This window comes from Callospermophilus lateralis, chromosome 16 (assembly GCF_048772815.1).
Source record: "Callospermophilus lateralis isolate mCalLat2 chromosome 16, mCalLat2.hap1, whole genome shotgun sequence".
In the NCBI taxonomy this organism is placed as follows: domain Eukaryota; kingdom Metazoa; phylum Chordata; class Mammalia; order Rodentia; family Sciuridae; genus Callospermophilus; species Callospermophilus lateralis.
Window position 1 is genome coordinate 66,917,504 of NC_135320.1, and position 22,137 is coordinate 66,939,640.

Genomic DNA, 22,137 nt, shown 5'->3' on the forward strand with positions numbered 1-22,137 from the left:
CTCAAAATAGTATATTTCTTAAGTAACTTCCAAAATTAGTAGGCAACCTGCAAAACTGCACAGGGGAGAACAAGTCCAAGATCAAAAATGTATAGTGTTTTTCTGAAATTATTCATATAAAAATTCTTATCATGCTCTCCTAATGAAAAAACATGAAATTTTTCATGGGGAGGTACTCTACTAAAATATATATAGCATGGCATTACTCATTTTTTTTTTTTTTGGTGACTATCATTGTCCTTCTTCCATTCATTCATCCTAAATTATTTTACCTCATATTTAGTAAGGTGGCTTTCCAAATAGCAACAGAATACCAGATGGTCATTGCTGTGGTTCACTGAGTTTATATCGTAGCAGGAAGTTAGATGATTGCTTTTCAGGGTTTTTATCATGCATTGAACAGTCTATTTTTATAATGGGGAATTCTGAAGCTGTCAATACTTTTTTGGCTTAGTGCACTCCATCATTTGAAGTTAAGAACCTATGTCATAATATGAATGCTTTGTTGAACAACACAAGCATACATATTTTTTTTTCTTTCTACATGTTGTAAAATGTAAATTTATGTTAGAAAAAGTGCTTAATGTTTATAAAATTGTTTTTATTTGGAGAACATTATTAGATGAGATATGTATACATTAAATGAAAATATATATTATATTTTTATATCTTCTTCAAACATATAAACTTTCTCTAAACAGTTCGATATGGTATTTATAAAATTTTCTTTTTAAATTCTTACTTGTCAAAACAAAATAAGACTTCCAAAAGTACAAAAGCCTCCAAAGAAGCATATGGCTCCCAGTTACACAGAATTGGCATAAACCAGATAAAGTTGCCTCAGAAAGAGTCTGACTTTTGTCTTTGATTTTGAAAATATATGTTGTGGGCTGAGGATGTGACTCAAGCGGTAGCGCGCTTGCCTGGCATGCATGCGACCCGGGTTCGATCCTCAACACCATATAAAAAAACAAAAGATGTTGTGTCCGCCGAAAACTAGAGAATAAATATTAAAGAAATCTCTCTCTCTCTTTAAAAAAAAAATAGAAAATATATGTTGTCAGCATTTTTGTAGTAACTGCATGGAAAAAGAAAGTGAAACTTTCTCCTGTTAACAACAAATGTCTAAATCAATAATACATTATAATAGCATAATACTAAAAATACAGATCTAATTATATCTTCAATGTCAAAACAAGTGGATGAATTTAAAATAAAAATGATACATGAAGAAACAGAAAACTTAGAACAATAAAGTAAACAAAAAATATTTGAGTTGTTATATATGCATGGTGAAAAAAGGTAAATGACTTTCTGAATGGAGGAAGACACAACTCACAAATATAAACTGGAGAAAATAATGTATGAGTGGAGTGTTAAAAGCTATGGCTGATCATTGCAGCAGCAGAGCACAGACTGATTATATGGTAAAATTAGGAAGTTCAGTTTTCACCTCTCAACAGAGGAAACCTGTGAAAGGTAGCACACATTGCTTATAAAAGTGCACCACTCTATTTTTTACACACACTTGGGCAATAGCAAAAAATGAATCATTTAGATTAATTTTCAAAATATAAGGCTTTATACTCAAGGCACTGTATCATGAAGCCTAGAGCTGTTTCATTCTTACTTAGTAGTGTAGCTTGTGCATAGTTCTTAATATATTTTTAATTATTCAATATACTTCAAATTAGGAAACTTCAATAAATGAGTAACTCAGAATTGCTCACATTTCTAAAGCATATTGGAAAACATATTTTCACAAATATGTATATTACTTTCTGATCCCAATCTAATTTAATAGGCTAACGTGGGACTTAAAATTTCCCTTAATCACTACAGTTCTGAGAAAAATTAATTCTACTGTGTGTAAAGTCTTGGAAACCAAATATATCATTCTTGGGTGCTACCAGTTTTCATATAACCCATGTCTCCATGATTTTCATAGTCAAAAATCCATCTTTACAAAGCCTGGTTGTGGGTCAGTACAAATAAATAAAAGTTATAAAAATACACCTTTACATATTAATCATTATTTGTCCCATTTTAGTCATAACAATAATAGAAATAGGTAATAGCCTGCATTTTCCAGCAAGTGAAGAAGACATAAAAAATGACTTGTGACACATGTAAAGTTTTCCTTATGGCCTAATATCACTGGAATTTTGCTGGCAGCGTTTGAGGTGATAATATACTCATTTTATTAAATGACGCAGACCTAACTTGCTGGCTCATTAAAAGGTGTGCACAAAATGTTTTCTTTGTTAACATCAAATATTACTATTCAGGTTAAAACATTACATCTTTTTTTTTTATGAAATGATGGGATTAATGAAAGCAAAATATACTCAGATTATGTTCTTAGATTAAAATGGCAAGTATGGTGGCAAAATTCAAAAGTCTGTGCTGAAATATTTTGAGATAATATTTAAAATAACATGTTGAAAATTAACTTAATTAAATCATCAATGCCCTGATCCTCAAAATGAATTCTTAATGTGTGACTCATGACATTTTGATATTCAACAGTGTATTTGAGCTCTTTTCTTTTTACATAATAAAACAATTTACCACTAATGTTACTCTGTCTATGATTCAGGAAATTACAATAACATATTATCTTTTTTGGAAGTAGATTTAAGGAAAAAGAGCAGTTTGCAAGGTTTTTTAATCAAATGCTTTTCTTTTTAAAGACCTGTAGATTTTAGTTACCAAAAATGTTAAATTGTTACAGTAAATAAACAAAACTGAACTATTTTGATCTAGTACTTAAAAATATCACAATACAATATATTTATATTTTAAAATTTGTAATATATTTTAATTTTTAAGCACTATGAAGTATGAAATGTTTTGACTCAATAAAGTATTTTGCAGTTTTGTATTTTTAAATTATTTTTCCTTGATATTTAGCAATGATTGATTTATTGTGAAGGTAGTATTATATTTCTGAATGAATGTTGCATTTATGCATGTATAATTAAGATACAGAATAAATGGTGCTTTTTATTAAATGCCTTTTTAAAATGGTTTTCAGATACTGTATATATCATAATAGCAGAACATAGAAACACAATAAACATCCTCACATTACTTAACTCATTACTTCTTTTGGAGGGTTTTTGTTATAATTTGTATACAGAAATTATCTGGCTAGCCAGGTGATATGGTGCATGCCTGTAATCCCAGTAGCTGAGGGATGGCAAATTCAAAGCCATGGTTAGCAACTTGGTGAGGACCTACTTGCAACTCAGTGAGGCCCTGTCTCAAAAAAGAAAGACGGGGAGGGACATGGCTCAGTGGTTAAGTACCTCTGTGTTCAATCACTAATATCTAAAGAAAAAAAAAAAGAAAAGAAAGTATCTGACTGAAGCTTTCCTCCCTCTTCTTTGCATTTCTCTAACTATTGTCTTTTTTCACTCTGTCCAGTTCTATGTTTTGGTATTACACTTTGATCCAAAATTGTTGATCAAGTTTTCCAGCAGGAAAACAATAGTATCTTGTGACAGAGAAATCTACTGTTCTATTTTTAGAAGTCATTTTATGCACCATGGTGCAGTGGAATCTAGTCTTACTTCCAAAAAAAGCTTAGAAGGCCCTTTTTACTCTTCACTGCTAATTGAAATTCATGTTGCTTTGTTGGAGGCGATAGTTCCCTTGTTAGCCCTTTTGCTTATCTCTACTGTCAAATACTTGGTTTAGGTCACAGAGCACCAAATGACCACATGACATGTATACATGACTAACATCCAAGCCTTCTCCTAAAAGGATATTGTCTATAAGATCAAAATAAACTCCATGGACACTTCATAGCATCATAGTCTTTCATTGAGCAATGTTATCCCCAAACCCTCATATGAATTCCTAGATGTTCATTTTTGGTTAAAAAATAAACTCAAATCTTTTAGACACTATAATACCCTTCTAAAAATTTCTTTGGTTAACCCAAAATTTATAAGTTCCTAAAACTACCTTAAATTTTCTGAGTCCATAACTCTTAATACGTTCATTTTTGCATTAAATTGTTAAAAAATTTTGTGAACTCAAGTTCAGGTTTACATAGAACACTATAATTTAGGTGTGTCTTTTACATATGATTTCTTTAGTTTTCCCTAGGATATGTTTATAAAAATGCTATTCTGAATACAGACTATCATTATGAAGTTTAGAAGTTTTAATCTAGGAAGAGCATATCCATTTTACTTTGACAACTGTCTTAATTAGTAAGCAGTGTTGGTAGCATTGTGTTGAGAAGGACTCTGAGGACACATCAAAGCTCAGTGGAAATAAATGTCATGGAAGTGTCTGAATGAAGAGGGTGCAGAAAAGTCAAGTGCTCCAGGTATTTTCATTCCAGATTTACAGCATAGGCATTAGGCTTCACTTTTTACAGAATATTGCTTAGCTCAGTAGCAGGCAGTTAGTTGCCTTTTACAAATACTAGCAGATGGTGTTGATAAAATTACTCCTGCCTATGAACAAATACAAAAATCCTTGTATCATACCCTCTAGGTTGATGTGGCATTCATTTTTTTTTTCTTAATTAAACTATCATTGTTAGGAAGTATCAAAGAACACTAAAAGCAAAGGTTTCATCAAGGAGAGAGTCTATGTAAACTACAGGGGAAGCAATAAGTAGATCATTACAGAGTTATCAGCCCCCTGCAAAGTTATAAATTAAAGAATCAGTATGCTATCAAGTGGCAAAGAGCAGAAAAGGAAGGCATGAACTGAATAGTCTCCTATCTTTCCCTTGAACTGAATGATGATGATACATACTGCAAATACTCTAGTCCTCCATTATTTAAGTTTTAATAAAAAAATGTTAGTGAGAGATAAATTGCATCTTAGAAAATTGGATCATATGCTCTATGAAGTATGACTTAGAATTTACCCTTAGTCAGTGAATATTAGTAACACATGAGAACTACTTTTGATACTGAAAAGAAAAAATTTGTACTTTCTACATGAATTATTGCCTCATTCAAATGTTCTTGCTCTATATAGTTTGTATTTTTAGCAACCCTCTGTGAAATCTTCTCTTAAAGTGTTATCCCTAGTTGAACTTCCATGCACTGAACTGGGAGATATTAATACCTTCCTTATCAAGGTACGTCCTTCTTCATAGTGTCAAGATCCTGACACTAAAGCAATGATCACACTTTATTGTAATTACTTGATTACATTACAATCTGCCCCACTGGACAATGGGTTCTTAAAGGCAGAAATTGTTTCTTAATCAATCTTCTGATCCTCAGCACTTGAAATACTGCTTTTCACAGGGCAGGCCTTTAATGAATACACTTGAATGAGTAAATGCATTCATTAGTATTATTGCTGAGAAGAAGAAAAGGTGAGCTTGGCAGACTGGAATTAAACAGGCAGACTTTCCAAACACAGAGGGTGCCACTTTTTTGATAGATGAAAAACCACAGAGGTTAGAGTGAAAGTTAAAGGAAATAAGCCTGTAGGGACTTTAGAATGAGTAGTAGGGCAAATAGGATACACACTCTGACAATAGAGTTTAACCCTGACATAAATGGCAACTGCAACAAAATACTTTTAAGTGTTGGCTCTAGGGTTAGATTTGGACAGAAAAATAGTTGAAATCACCCATTTCAAATTAGTTTTGATGGCTGTATATCCTCATTGGTAGGAGGATATGGAAATAGGTACCAAGGAAAAGTGGGAGATAGAGCTAGCATAAATAATAATTTATTTATTATTATTAAATAAATGAATATTTATTTATAAATAAATAATAATTGAGCATGTACCTAATTTGCTAGTACCTTGAACTCTAACAACATTGTGGTTTAGTTATTTCTTCCTCTCTCTCTTCATTTCACTATAACTAAAGAAATAGTTTCCAAGATAATGCAAATTTTTCTTTAATACTCTAGTCAGTAAGTTTAGAGTAAGGTCTTTCTGACAATGAGCGTGATCATTTAAATTAAGATGGAGAAGGAGTTCCATAACATAGAATGCTTTTTGCTTTTAAGTATCTTATGACATTTTAAAATATTCGGTTATAAGTATTTTAACAAGATTTTTGAATTGGGATGATTTATTTTTTTAAAGCCTATATTTATTTTGGCTGATTCACATATAGAACTCTATTTCCTCTAGTTATAATAAACTACATTTAAGAGTCACAAATTATTTTTTGTGAAGTGTCAAATTTAACATTGCTCAGGCTTTGGAATTAGAGAGAATGGTTTAAAAGTAGCCTCCCTACCACATTCCATTTACTCTTAGGAGAACTGCTTCATTCTTATATTTCTGCACATCTTGTGAGCAGAAATTCTAGCTATCATTTTGCTCTTCATATCAGACTGTTTTCAATGATGATTATATAGAAAATAGCCTCCAACAATATAAATAAAGTTTGTACCACAGCAAGACAAATTTTCTTATAAACTTGTAAGATGGAAATAGTTTTCTCTAGAAAAAGAGTTGGTGTTCTTGCTTTCTGTAAAGATTCAGGTTCCTTACTTATGGTTTATGTCCTATGATGTGTGTTTATGTATGCTGGTATCTCATATTCTTCATAATATTCTATGGGAATTAGGGCTTGAGGATCTTGTATAAATCTCTTTACATTGACTCTTAGTACTGCTGTAAATAAAAACCATCTTTATTTCCTGACCTAAGAGTCTTGTGTCTTTTATCACCATTCACAAAACTATGGCAGAGAAACTTGTTAACTTTCAGATAGAGTAGACTCTGAGATTCTCATAGTTCTTAATATTTACTAGCTGAGTAATCTTGAGCAGTTATTTTTTAAATATTTGGACTTCAATTTAGTATTGTGAAATTTAAAGGGAATAATGCTTCTAAATTTCTTACCATGTATTGAGTATTCAAATAAATAATAACTAATAGTAGAAATCATAGCAATTATACCTCCAGCAGCAGCAGCAGCAACAGCAATAATAATAGCAGGAAGATTAGAAGCAAAGCCACAAAGAGACCCAACATTGAAAGAACACTTATGACAAATGGAACAGGTTGGGATTCTTTTTTTTTTTTTTCATTGACAGAATGAGATATATGAGACTCAAATTGTTGATATGATTTGCCCGAGATAATTCACATGCTAACTGACAATGCTGGAATAGATAGATGTTAACTGTGTTTGATTTCCTTGGGTTACTACTGACATGAATTTGCAGTCACATGGATTTGCAGTAATTTAGATGTGTAATTGGACATTCCTACATTCACATAGAGGTATTATGGAAATCTATGTTGAAATATAAATGAGAACAATTAGGAAAGAAAGCACAGAGAGAAAACATTGTTGATCTCCAACATTTCTGTGGGCAAGATTTTTCTGTCGTAGCTAATGTTGAACATATTCTATTTTTCCAGGCTATGTATTTTGAATCTTTGTTCAAAATATCTTCTTATTACAATTTTTATACTTTCCCACAATACAAATACTCTTTATAACAATAATCCACACAAGACTATTAATGTCACAAATTCTTAAACTGTTTTCTACCAGAAATATTTAAAAGTTTTAGAGATGTAGTCCATGTTTCTCAATGAAAGTAAAATAATTTCTTTGACAGCCCAATTACATTTCTAAACATAAACTCTATCTGATTTTCTATGTAAATATAAATATATATACATATATACACTATATATATTTATGAGTAAACATAAAATATAGAGAAGTATTTTAATGTCTTATTTCAAAGTAATGTTGTCTTCTAAATTATTTAGTATTTTTCTATATTTGTCAAACAATATATGATATATATGACTTATACTCTATAGAAGCAAGCAAGAAACACCTTTCAAATATATATTATGTCAAACAAATGTATAGTCAGAGTAAAAATATGTAATTTTTACCTCTACATATGGGAACAGGAAAATCCCATGAGGCTGTATTAACTGAATTGGCTATGCAGGTGAGTTGAGGGTGGCCATCGAGGATATATCCAGTTACACAGCTGTAGCGGATCTTGTCACCAACGTCAAACCTTGTACCATATAATACACCTTTAGGTGGAACTCCAGGGTTTCCACAAGAGCTACTCTGCAATTCTGTAGAAAATAAGTAGAGGAGAATGTAGAGTTACTTTAATACATATTTTGGTGTACTTAGATTTATAAAATACAGATATAAATACAGATATCCTTTTTACTTTAGAGTCATGAAAATGTCTTCTATAATTGCATAAATATTATATGTAATTATTTGTGCTACCAAATTTTGTATATTTTAGATTATTTTGTCTTCATAACAATCTTTGAAGTCCATATTACCTATATTTTCCAGGTAAGTAAAATAATATCACTTATTTAGCCTTTCAAATTTACATTTTAATAGCAAGGTAACAAGCATATTCATTTTCATTGATATGATCTCCAGTATTTTGATGCCTCTATTTAACCCCAAGCCATGAGTATTTATCCAGGAAAAATCCATGTTAAGTAAACACTTTTTTTTTTCATTTACACAGTAGAAAATAAATATATATATTTTTTTAATTTTAAAATGTTGGGATTGAATTCTAGCTCTATTATTTGTCTCCACTTGAATATGCAATAGTTACACACAATATCAAATACAATAGCATACTGTTGTGACATTTAAGTGGATCAGCATGCAAAATGTCTAAAAAAGGCATGGTGGATCAGAATATTTTACTTACTGCTTTTTTATTTATTTGTGGTTGTTTAAAAGTAAATAAGAATATAAACATAAGAAGTCTTTAAAATCAATATTCATTTCAGAAAATAATCCAATTTTATTTTAACTTAATAGATAAATAAAAATAGCAGAACTTACAGAACAAAGAGTTTGGGATAAATTACTTTTCCTTATTTGTATTCTAAATTTTCTATTATATGACCACTATATTATATTACTTTTAGAATGTAACTAATAATCTATAAAAGACAAATTGATGGACTAAAAAAGTAACATTCAGTTTGAGTGGAGTCTATACTTCAGTTAAAGTATTAAATGTTAATTTCCTAGTTTTGATAATTGTTCTATGATTTCCTAAGCAGTTAATATTAAGGTAATCTAAGTGAAAGTGTATAGGATCTCTATGGGTTTTGTGAAATTAAAATCTGTTGTGATAGAAACATTGTGATGTAAAAGCAAAACACATTCCAATTCTGCCTTGATATTTATCCAATTTGTATAGTAAGACCCATGCAATGTCTTTGCTAAACCAAATGATTACAAACTGCTGTAATTTTGAAAGTATCAATGCCAGTATTAAGTAAAATATCAAAATACAAAATGATTCATAATATATAGTTAGAAAATTACAAAAATAATAGATACTTAGCATAAGAATTGTATAGAAAGATACAATTTTTATCTCTATAATAAGCTTATCTATCTACAATAAGCTTACGGTGATTTCAGGAGGATTTTTTTTTAACTCTCATTAATTTTGGTTATAAACACTCCAATGCTAGTAAAAGAAAAAAAATCACTGAGTAATTTTAAACATGAAGTCATCTATTTTTTATATTTTTATTTTTAAAATTTTTATGTGGTGCTGAGGATCAAACCCAATGCCTCATGCTTGCTAGGCAAGCGTTCTACCTCTGAGTCACTACCCCAGCCCCATGAATTCATTTTTATTGATGAAAAGTATGTGCTGACAACAGGAGATCCATAGAACTTGAATGTATTTTAGAGGTAAAATACACTTTTAGTCTGAAGTTACGTATTTTGGGTTGCTCACATCTAGAAAAGTAAAGATTTTGACTGACATTTACTATCAATAGTTTCTATAAATAGAATATAATATCCTTAATATCATAAGCTACTATTTGAAAAATATTTAAAATGTAACCAAGAATAATTATTTGTAATATTTCATTTTACTATTATCCAAGACATAGTCTATATGTGTATTTTCAGTAAAACGTAAAACAAATTTATTGTCTGTGAATTTTAACCAGCTCTTTAAATGCTTAAATTTGTGCAGCAGTTTGTTGAAATAGTTCATTTTTCTTTTAAATGTGTTTGATGAATAGATGAGATGTTTGCTGCAATAGATGGGGAGGTTAATAAGTTTTGATAAAATGAATAAGAATTTAGTTCTCTGAATATAGTAATAACAAAGGAAATACTTTTAATGAAACTACCACTTTTGGCCTTGTAATCAATCCACTCCTCTCCCTTCTACCCTCTAAAAATAATTAAGGTCAAGACTTCAATTATCATAAAGTTATATATCTAGGAGAAAAGTAGTTTTCAAATTATTTCACAGGAAGCAGTTAGGTAAAAAAAAAAAAATGGTAAAAGAAGAAAGCTCTAAATAGCTGTTATTCTCAGATTTGACTTTGATTTAAATGAATAAGTAAATGTTACCCAGAATAAAGTACCCAAAGCAAAAATGGAAAACATATCAAGTGAAGCAGTGAATGAATAATAACAACGGATGGAATCTTAATAGATCACCTAATCTCCTGCCTTGTGGCTGAATTATTTCCAAACCCACAGAATGATAAAATTTAGGTTGTTTCAAAATGAAACTGAATATAATTCTAAAACATGTATGGTCCTCACCTTCAGGAAATTCCTGCTGTTGCTTGCCTTTGTTTATCACCTTCACAAATAAAGACATCTACCCATCATACTCTGTCAACTGAATAACTCCTGAAGATAGTTCAGATGTTCCTCCAGGTTTTATACATCTTGATTCTGTAGCCATTGCTCATGGATTCTATTTTTTTGTCCTTTCTCAATCCTTTATTTTGGGACTTCTCTCTAAGTTGTCTGTGTCCATTTTAAGACTCAGAGCCAAAAAGGATGTGATATCAGCTAAAGAATTATATAACTCACCATCAAAAAAATACTGTATTTAAATTAAACAGCATATTTTAGTTTTGATTTTTAAAATAAATAGTACTCCATACCAACCTGCAAAATCAAATTAACTCCTAAGTAATAACATTTTTAGAAATAGCTAGGTTACAATAACGTTTAGACATTGTTTCTATGAGCCAACAAGATTTTGAATATCTGACCACATTCAAAAAGGAAAATATAAACTAATAATTAATATATGAATGCATGTTTCAAATATTTACAAGTAGTGATTTTGTTTAAATATTATGAAATCATTCTTAAGGAATGTAGAGATTTAAGGGAAAATGAAGAATTTCCATGGATATAATAAATGTATATGCAATATATATATAGTGCTTATTATCTCATTTTTTGTGTGATGTAAATAGTTAAATCTATCTATAAAGCACTAATTTAAAAAAAAACAACTGTAGATGAATAGAAGGAAGTCCAGTAGAATACAGAAAGGAGGACAAGAGAAGGGAAAGAGGAAGTACTGGGGAATGAAGGAGAGCAAATTATATTCCATGCATATACGATCATGTCAAACCCAGTATTTTTGCTATAATATACTAATAAAAGCACTTAAAAATTAAAAGAACTGTTAACTAGTATTTTCAAAATCAAATATATAAGAATCAAAATACTATAATAATTACTAGATTTGGCAATAGAATGAATATATATTTTATGAATGTCATAGGGTAGAAACTGGATTGGGAAAAATATTTAAAAATGTTTTTTCATAGATAGGTTCATATAGTGAATATATATACCTTGTATAGACTCCCAAATATAAAGTGGAACTATTTCTGTCATTAAAAGTTTGTTAGTGGGATTTTGTATGCTCTTCAGAATGGAATAATAAGAGTACATAATTAACTTCCATTGTAAATGAACATGTGAGCAGAGATTTTCATAAAAATGCATGATATAAAAAAATATATATTTTTATATATGTTTGCTCATTTGATACCAATTAAAACTTTAGTGGGAAAATTGTGTTATTGAAGCACCAAAATTAATTTTTAAAAATATAAGTAGCTAAAATGTTGTATACATATTATTTGGAATATCAACTGCATAAGACTATTGATCTGAATACATGAAATAACTTATATAAGTCATTTACATGCTTATATATAAGCTTGGATTGACTTAATATATAGCAAATATTATTATTTCAAATTGTAACTTTATTATTATTATTGTCAGTATTGTATTTGAGATACCTTAATTACCTATGATTACATTATGATCTATCATGATGTAGCAAATCTTCATTAAATGTTAATTACCAATATTAGTTTATTCTTGATGTCTTAAAATTAATGAAAACATAGTAATTTAGTCAAGAGCAAAAGATTGCTTCTAAGTTACAAGTAAAATTATAGGTCTAACCCCAATTTTTGGTAGAAGACTTGCATTATCAAATCCACAATAACTTCCCTCGAGGTGTCTCTGATACATTCATTTATTTGTTGATTAGTGTGTTAGATCTAGTACCATGCCAGGCAAAGTAATTAACAAGCAATAAATTTTACATATTGCAGCTAACAAAAACCAGATGAATTAATAATATCAAAAAGTTCACTAAATAATATAAATCCTGAGACTATACATAAAACACCATAGGAGAACAGAAATTTTGTCTTGGAGAAATTGAATAAAACCCTGTCAATCAATTTAGAAAAAGATGAATAATTTATACTAGTAAACCTAGTAAAATATCCTTGACTCCAAAAAAATAAAAAATAAAACAAATCTTCATTTTGTTTGGAGTACATGGATAGTAGTGAAAGGCAAAATGTTTAGCAAATTATTGAGGAAAAAAAACTGACCTTGAAAATTGGAGTGATAAATGGAAAGAAAGGATAAAGGACACCATGACTAAAATTGCATAATTATTCTGTCAAAAAGATGAAGCATGATCCTGCTGAGATCAATTAACAATGCTTTAAAACATTATAAAATTATATCTACTAAGGGAAGTAAAATCAAGTTGTTTGTACTTCTTACAGAAAATTAATCTCAGAGTTTTATTTCCCAGATGATTAAAAATAATTTAGGAAAGCATAATATCAAACTGAAGTAAAATGTTTTGTACCTAGTACCTCTCAGCCTGAGACTTCAAAGCACTTAACAAATTAATACATTTTCTAACTTGTTAATGGTATACTGAACATTTCATTCACACAGGACATAAACACTGTAGTTTGAGAATTCATTTGGGGATTTGATTTGAATCACTTATGACATTTATCATGCCTTTCTGGACTTTTTTTCACTACATATAGCTGAATGAAATTTATTGATTTATTTATGTATGTCCTTCCTCACCAAGCTGATTATCATGAGAACAGGGACTCTGATTCATCTCTGTGTATCAAGAATTTAGCAAATTGTGTTCTTGGCAAACAAAAGAAGATTTTTAAGTTTGTTCTCTCTTTTAATAGAAAAATATAAAATATCATCATACAGAGTTTTAGGAGTAAATGTTTAAATTTAAAAAAATAATGGAGTACTAGTGGAAACATGAAATAGAGATGTAAAGCATATCATGAATTCAATATGTGTCCTAATATTCACTGGATCACCTTGGCAATATGTGATCTTGTATGGGTGAAATTACATAGTTGTACCATTCTATGAAAATGCATTCACTTCTGTAAGCCATTCCTATCCAACAGTATAATTCATGAGCTTCTGGTGATGTTGGGACCTCACTGAAATGCTGCAAACATGGAGCAAACATCAGGTCACATTTGCTGTTTTGAAAGTGATTATGAAATTTTAACAGGTCAGAGTTGCTAATCAAAAGGACAAAAGTTTATTATTATCTTAATTAAAAGGAAGCCAGATAAAGTATTGGCTGCTAGAAAAGAAGTTAGAATAAACAAGAAAGTAAGCTATTCTGCCTGTAAGGAAACTGATTACTAAATTGATTTGGGGGCCCGGGGACAAACACTGACTAAAATGTATTTCCAAAAAATAGAAGAAAATTCTATTGTCACAATCGTTCTAAATTATAAAAATAACACCAGGCATGGTGGCACATGGCTGTTGTAATCCCAGGGACTCAGAAAGGGGAGGCTGAGGCAGAAGGACTGTAATTTTGAGGTCAGCCTTGGAAACTTGGTGAGACCCTTAGCAATTTAGAGAGACCCTGCCTCAAAATAAATAATGAAAAGTGTAGAAGATGTATTTCAGTAGTAAAGTGCCCCTAGGTTCAACTCTCACTACCAAATAAATAAATAAATTGGAAAAAAATATATTTATATTAAGATAAGTCTTAGGGTTTGCTAGATGTATTCAAAGTAAGAAAGAATGTAGTAGGGGAAGAGTTAGTACAAAGACAAACATATAAAGATGTTATCTATCTAAGTCACATCTTACAGTTTTAATATGGAACATCTATAAATTAGGCCCACTGGCAACACAGAGGAACATTTTGAGACTCAGTTCAAGATTAATGGACAGATGCAATGTAGGAAATCCTTTGCATGATATACAAAGACTAATGGTTATTGATATGTTATTTTGATTTGTGAAGGGTAATTAATAATAAGCAGCAATTAATATTCATTAAATCTCAAATTAATAAATGTCTTTTGGCAAAATAAATTTTATCAACTAAAATAAATGAATGGAAATGATATTATATTTTTGTGCATCTATGTATTAAGAGAGTTGGTGGGGGAGTCATGAAGTATGAAAAAAATATGATTATTAGAACTCAACTACATCCAATATAGGTACCAGAATATTATTGCAGCAAAAGGAATAATAATATAGAAAGGAGGCCTTTTAGCAGCCATTCTCACTTCAATGTCTCTAAAAATGGAATAATGCTGTATCTGGCATGGGATAGCATTTGATAGTTTGATTCAGATTAACAGAGAAATATAAAAAGAACTCCCTTCCCTTGTGACAGAATTGGGACAAGTATCTGTATTAAAACTTTGGAATAAAAGTAATTTAATTCTTCAAAAAGATGTGTTAAGCTACTCATGGATAATTTACTGGATTATCTAATCATCAAATGTGATGAGTGAGAGATGCCACTGTATTTTAGCAATTAATCCATCACTGAATAATTATTGAAGCCTGAGGCATAAATGTCAAAGGGGTATAACAAATATGACACCATTTATATCTTATTGAAACTTGTAACTCAGCTGGAATGACAAGACATGCATAATATGACCTTCTAAAGACTGAAAAATAGTTGTTCCATAAACCAAAATTTAAAAAAAAATTGTTCTTTATACTGATAGAAAAGGAAGATTATTATATGAAATAAGTAGAATTTTAGTTGAAAAGGAATTAAAAGAGGAGTCAAATGGATCATACAAATATAGGAAGGAATATACAAGATGTGGTCAAGGGTAATACAAAACATGTTGGCTTGAATAGCATAAATACATATGAGGAGATGCAGAATGAACTTCAGAAAAGTATTGTTGGGTCACACTTTGAAGAGATTTGAAAATAGCTGTTTTAGGTGCTAGTGATTCTGCTTCAAGACCCCTATATGAAACTGCTTAAATATGATAGCAATTATTTCTCTCTATGTGACTGCCTCATTGGTCTAGTCGAGGAGAAATAAGATCAGGTCATCAGGGACACATGTTTCTTCCATCTTGTGGTATCATCCCTCAGGGCATTGCCTTTCTCTGCAAGATAAATCTGGGTTGCTGCAAATGTTGAATTCTAGGATACTAGGATTGAAAGTGGTGATGGTAGGAAGAAGAAAGCTTTCTTCCTTTCCCTTAACTGCTGACAAAACCTTCTGTCATTACTATATCCTACTCCAATTCCTAGTTTTCTAGGATTTTTAGACATCAATGCTGGTGTTTTTTCATTAGGAGCTAATATAATTCCTCATCAATTAAAGACCTGGTTGAGCAGAAAAAGAATGGTCACAGTATATTAAACCCCACATCAAAAAAAAAAAAAAAGAGGAAAGGGGAATATTCCACAAGTACATCTGGTCATGGAAATGAATCTATCCTGCTGGACAGAAGTTATGAAGGCCCACTGCCATGGCAGATTCTGGTTCTGTCTCCTATAATCTGTATCCTGCACTTCCTTTTGAATCATTCTTCTTTGTCCACCTTCTTTGTGGCACAATATTAAGTGTGTGTGGGAGGATAGACTATCCTTGGCAGTGTACCTTTGTACATTGCTAGTGCATGTTTGGTGTTCAAAATTGCCTCAGGGTTGAACAATCAAAGAACTTTTCAGGATGAGTCATAGAATTTATTTGGCTAAAACTTATTTCAATAACTTTTTAGAAATTGATTTATTTGCTCCTAATTATTTTCATGTTCCAATGAACACTTATGTGGACCCCTAAATTGCTCTAATCATGCCTCATTGTCATTTTAATTGGGACTACCTTAAGCTGATCTAAAACAAGTTTATTCAAGAATGCAACATTTTAAAAAAAAATCTGATCTTTAGCCCCCTGCTACATTTCATCCTTGGATTAAGAAAATTAATATAAGATTTTGGTAAACTATTCCTATCCCTTCCTGTATAGAAGCAGTTAACTTTTCAACCCATAAGTCACCAGAATGTTAGAGTCTATTTCTTCACTCTTTCCTTGAAAATAGCAAATTTATTTCTGATCTTTTCTCTTTGTTGTAATACCTGCCTAGAGACAGACAGTATACTTTACCACAGTCTTTTTAACCTCATTCTTTAGAGCCAAAGCCTCAGTGATCTGCCCTCCACATTGTCATAAGTAATTAGTTCACCACTTGCTATAACACACCAGAGTCACTAGCTGCCCAACTCATAATATCTGTTTCCTTGATACTATTCCTAATTACAAAACAGTGACACACATTTTAGATTTTTATTTTAACACGTCATTTCCAGTACAAATATTTCATCATTGCCAGAAGAAAAGAAACACTTTTTAAAAATAAATGAATTTAATATTGTTTCTAGGAACAGGCTGTAGGCTAGACATTTTGAATTAGCCCAGTAAGAGTACTACTACCCTCAGTCTATCAATGCAATTTATCAAGAGTTGGCCAACTGTTCGTCCTCAACATCTGAACAACAGGAAGAAACTAGAGAAAAATCACCTGAAGTTACAATTCAAGGATTAGAAAGAGCATAATTTACTCACATGTTTTATTTAAAATATTCACTGCCACCTAATATGTTAAATGTATTCTTATTTCACAGGTTTTCTTTCACCATTCATGAAATTCCTTACATTTCTTCTTTGCATATGCAGATAGTTCTGTTCTTCAAGATTTAAAACAAACCTTTCCAAGTTCTTCATCTCATGGTTAAAGAATTAGCTTCATTTAAAGAATTTTGGTGAGACAGAAAAATATGAAAAGGCCTAAATTAAAATGAATCTCTTTGGGAATTAAATCCCTTTGAGGAAAAAGTGAAACAAAAATCCCTTTTCTATGGTGCTGGGGCTGTGGCTCAGCAGTAGTGCACTTGCCTGGCATGTGTGAGACACTGGGTTCAATTCTCAGCACCACATATAAATAAATACATAAATAAAATAAAGCTCTATCAACAAATAAAAAAAAAAAAACTTTTCTAAATTCCATATCCAAAGCAAAGTGCAATGTATGGTATCCCTGTGAGTGCAATGGTGGTAGGGAAGTGGAAACCAGAGCCATGAGTTTCCTGGATGATCGGAAGAACAATCAATCTTAAGGATTTTACTCTTATAGAGTAATGTTCATCCTTTTCTCCCTACATAGGCAGCTCTTAAAGTGTGGAAGAAAACTAAAATCAAATAAAAGGGCTTGTTCCAGTGGGTTTACATTTTGCAGTTGAACTTATCATTAGATAATGGCATGTGGTGGAAGAAGTTCCATTAATGAAATCAAATAAACCTGGCTTTGAATCCTGTATCTGCCATTTACTAGTATATGCCCAATGAGGCTTTTAATACTTCAGTTTCTTTGTTGGTATCATCCACATTACTAAGATTTACATTACTAAGATGTATTTAGGTTACTTAGGCAAATTGATAGGAGCTCACTATGATTTTGAATATGTTGTGAGTTTCTTGATATCACCACATTCTAATATTCATTTAATGGTCATTTGTTTCAGCCTGAAAAGATGGTTATTTGCGCATGAACTCATTTTCCTTACAAAATATGTATTTATGAGGCTTGAGTTTATTGCGTATGTCTGATTTCATTCCATTCAAACCACATCACATTTAACAATGGCAAAGGTTTCCCAATGATGCATTTACACTGTTATGCAGTTCATTTATCTTCACTGAGATCTTAACATTTAAACTGTATTTTGCCTTTTTAAGCATTGACACCTACTAATCATGCTAACTAGTTTTGTTGCTGGTTATAGTTCATGGTATAGTACAATAAGAATTGCTTTACCAGAGCTTTGAAAAACTAATTGAAACCAATTATGACAATTATCTCTCTGTTCAATTGCTTGCCCTAGACTTTTCCCTCGTTTTATACTGTCACACTGCATACAATTTTCCCTGATGTGACCTACCCAATTGCATTTCAGGTTTTATTCAGTGAGCAAGCATATTTCTGATTAAAATTAATAGGGGCTATGCATGGATTGAGTGAGGACTGGAGTTATTAGGATTGTAATATGAATATAAGAGAGAATTAAGTATCATTGGACCTTCTTATTTTAATTAAGTACCCAAACACTCTTAATCAAGCATATAATTAAATTTAAGAGGAAGTGTATTGTGTGCTAATTGTCATTGATTATTAATAATATGCTTATTTCTGCATGCAGACTCTATAATGGCATATATCTCCAAACTGTTTCTGAATGACAATAACTGAATTCTGCATAATGAAACTATTAATGAAATGTAATATTATAAGAAATGTCAGACTAGAAAATAGCTCAGACCTCAGAACTCCTCTTCCCTAATTTTTATTTTTTTAAAAAATCAGAACAAGTTATATATATATTAACTCCTGCAAAAGAACATCAGTAGTTATATTCTGCTTCTTTTTATTTTATTTCTGAGATTTTATATATATATATAACTGTATATATATATGATTGTATATATATATATATATATATATATATATATATATATATATATATATATATGATTATATAGGAAATATACAAAGGGAATATAGATAATTCAGGTACACCAAAATCTTAACATTTAAAGATTGGGAATATAGAGAATTCATGTACACCAAAATTCATGTACACCAAAATTATGACCAATTCAATTGCTTTATCAACAAAAATAAGATTTGTTCTTTTATTTTGCCATTTTAAACATTTAAAAATTATTTTAAATTTCTGTGTTATAAATTTATGTTTTTCTTTAATTTATTCATTTATTTAATATTATTTAATAGTCACTTGTTTATTAAGCATCTATATCATGTTCCAAATGGTGTAGGCACTGGAGATACAAGAGGGAACAATATACACATCCCTTTCCTCATGGAATTTGTGAGCTAAATTTGTGAGCAGGTGGTGCAGTGGGGACCCAGATAATAAAATATTTACCATATTATTAGATGATAATAACCACTAAAAAGAAATATTAAGAAAGAAAGGGGAGGGGCTGGGGTTGTGGCTCAGTGGTAGTTTGCTCGCCTAGTATATGTAAGGCACTGGCTTCAATTCTCTGCACCACATAATATAAATAATTAAATGAACAAAAGGTATTATGTAAAAAAAAAAAGGAGGGAAGGGAAATGGAAGATTTGATAAAGCATTGGGAGAGGGGGGCGGCGGCGGGAACTGCAACTGAAAAGACCTTCAAATGTAGAATGCTTAGTGTTTGTGGAAAAGTATGAATCAACTTTAGATTAAGATGACTGACTGCAGGAAGCTGGGCAGGGATTAGGTCAGAAGTTAAAACAGGGCCAGATGAAAGTCATTCTAAGTGTTTTTTTGCCTTGTTCATTTAATGTTTACTTCTGTCTCTCAAAAAATACATTGCTATAATGATTTCTTTGCCTTTGTTTTGGCATGTTAATTTACTCTTTCTTTCACCACACCAAACTATACCCTTCTTTACATAGTTATCCCTTAATTGTGGTTGAAATATTTGCCATTATCACTGTACCTATGTAAATACTATTGGCAAAGCTATATATTATGTATGATTATTTTTCTTTTCTAAATAAGTCTTTGTTTTCCCTGTAGTTAATAATTTCCTCTTTTATTTTTCATTTATTTCATGTTGAGTAAAAATTCAACTGCAAACTCTGTTAACTGTCTGAATATATCCTCAGTACAGTTAGATTTATCAGGGATTCAACTTCAATTCCTAGGAAAAAAAACTCAGAATATTTTAATCTTGACTAGTTAATATCTATTTTATGGTGCTACTGTTAAGAATTTGGCTGGATATTCCTTTAAACTCCTTAGTTGGATCCTTTCTTTCTTTTATCCCATAATATGAGAAACACCAGTATCTTTGTAAGAGTTATTAAAGAGAAATAATTCATGCCTGTGCATGTCTTCATATACTCTTAAACTCCATAATTGCTTTTATATGTATAGAATTCTAATATAGAAATAATTGATGTTAGGATTTAAAAAGCAAGCTTTGTGCCAGTGTTGATTTTTGAAAGATAATATTTTATTTTAGATTCAGTTTATAACTTTATGTATCTTTATAATTTAACTATATTTATAATATACTAAATTGTATTTATTTTAATAAATATTAATAATTTCTTTAAAAGAGCAATGTTGGCCCTGAGTCTTGCCCACCAAATTCTAAGGTAAATGGCTTTCATTGGACACAATTAGATTAGACCCTGTTAGATTTATGTAGACAAATCATAATTGTATATATTTATGGATGTGATGTTTTGATAAATTTATACAATGTGGCATTATTAAATCAAGCTAATTGATATATTTGTCACCTTGCTTACCTATCTTCTTTATGGTAAGACATTTGAAATTTACTCTTAGTTATTTTAAAATGTACAATACATTATTGTTGATAAACTATAGTCACCCTACTGTACAGTAGATCTCAAACTTAATTCTATTTCCTGTCTCCTTTCTGGAATTTTCTCAGTGTCATCTTTAAATCCCTCTGTTGAGTGTTCCATATACATTTATATTTTAATTTCAAATAATACACTTGTACTTTTTCTATACTATCATGTTCTTGTTTTATATCTTTAGATATATAGAATGGTCATCATAGTTTTTTGTTCATTTGTTTGCTTCTTCCTATTTGAGGTTTGCTTCTCTTTCTATAGTCCCTATTATATCTAAATTATTCTACTTGTTTTGGACTTTAGCCTCTGTGCCAGAGAACTTCTACAGCAGTCAGGTGATATTTGCTATTTACAAGAATAGTAATTAACTAAAAAGCTGAATAGATGCTCTGAGTACTTAGGTGGGTTTTAATACATTCACCCTTCACCATAGTGTAATTGTCTGGATTGCTTCTTTGAGGGACTCATTATAACAATATGTCTTTTCTATTGATTTGCTTATATTCTGTAAAAGAATTTTCAATCACCACCTTGGAGAGTACATAACGAGATGACAGCTTTCTGTGAGCAAAATTGTGAATAACTTTTGTATTGAAGACATCGATATTTTGTTACAGTTTTTTTTCTAACATATATTTAATCCATCTAATTGTCATATTGTACTTGTTTTAAATGGTATCTGAGAGTTACCATTCAGGGCTGTTTTACTCCCTTCAGAGAAAAATGCCCAACATTCTGCTGGAATAGAGAAAGGGGATTTGCCTAGGTATTGAAGTTTTGTTATGTTATTGCTTCTTAATTGGATTTTCAAGCAACCTTTCTGTTTATTTTTGTTTGTTTGTTTGTTTGTTTGTTTATTTATACTAGGGATTGAACCCAGGGGTATTTAACCACTGAGCCACATCCCTAGCCATTTATTATTATTATTATTATTGTTATTGTTGTTGTTGTTATTATTAATATAAAGAGACAGGGTCTCTGAAGGTTGTTCAGGACATCACTAAATTGCTGAGGTTGGCTTTGAACTTGCAAACCTCCTGCCTTAGCCTCCACAGCTGCTGAGATTACAATATGCATCACCACACCCAGCCAGTCTTCCTCTTTTAAGCATGAACTTCCCTGTCTATTTCAAAACTTCCTGGTGCCACCCATTCATGGGTGTTATGGGAATGCAGAGTTATAAATTGGATTACTTCTTGGTTACCCCTTAGTGACTAAACATTCAATTTTCTGGTGAATTCTATGTCTCTTACCACTATTTATCTGATTACTTATGTGTATTGAACACTTGTTCCTACAGTCTTGTTTGGTCTCTCAAAT

At 30.7% G+C, this 22,137-nt stretch overlaps 1 protein-coding gene across 3 annotated transcripts in view; it reads right to left on the minus strand.

The window, feature by feature from the left end:
• The window catches only part of Csmd3 (CUB and Sushi multiple domains 3), a 1,108,856-nt gene that overhangs the window by 867,527 nt on the left and 219,192 nt on the right, over positions 1 to 22,137 (minus strand). For all 3 annotated transcript variants that reach the window (XM_076835404.2, XM_076835403.2, XM_076835402.2), the window contains exon 4: positions 7,867 to 8,061. In XM_076835404.2, coding sequence (XP_076691519.2) covers positions 7,867 to 8,061 — 195 coding nt within the window. The remainder of the gene's footprint in view (positions 1 to 7,866; positions 8,062 to 22,137) is intronic.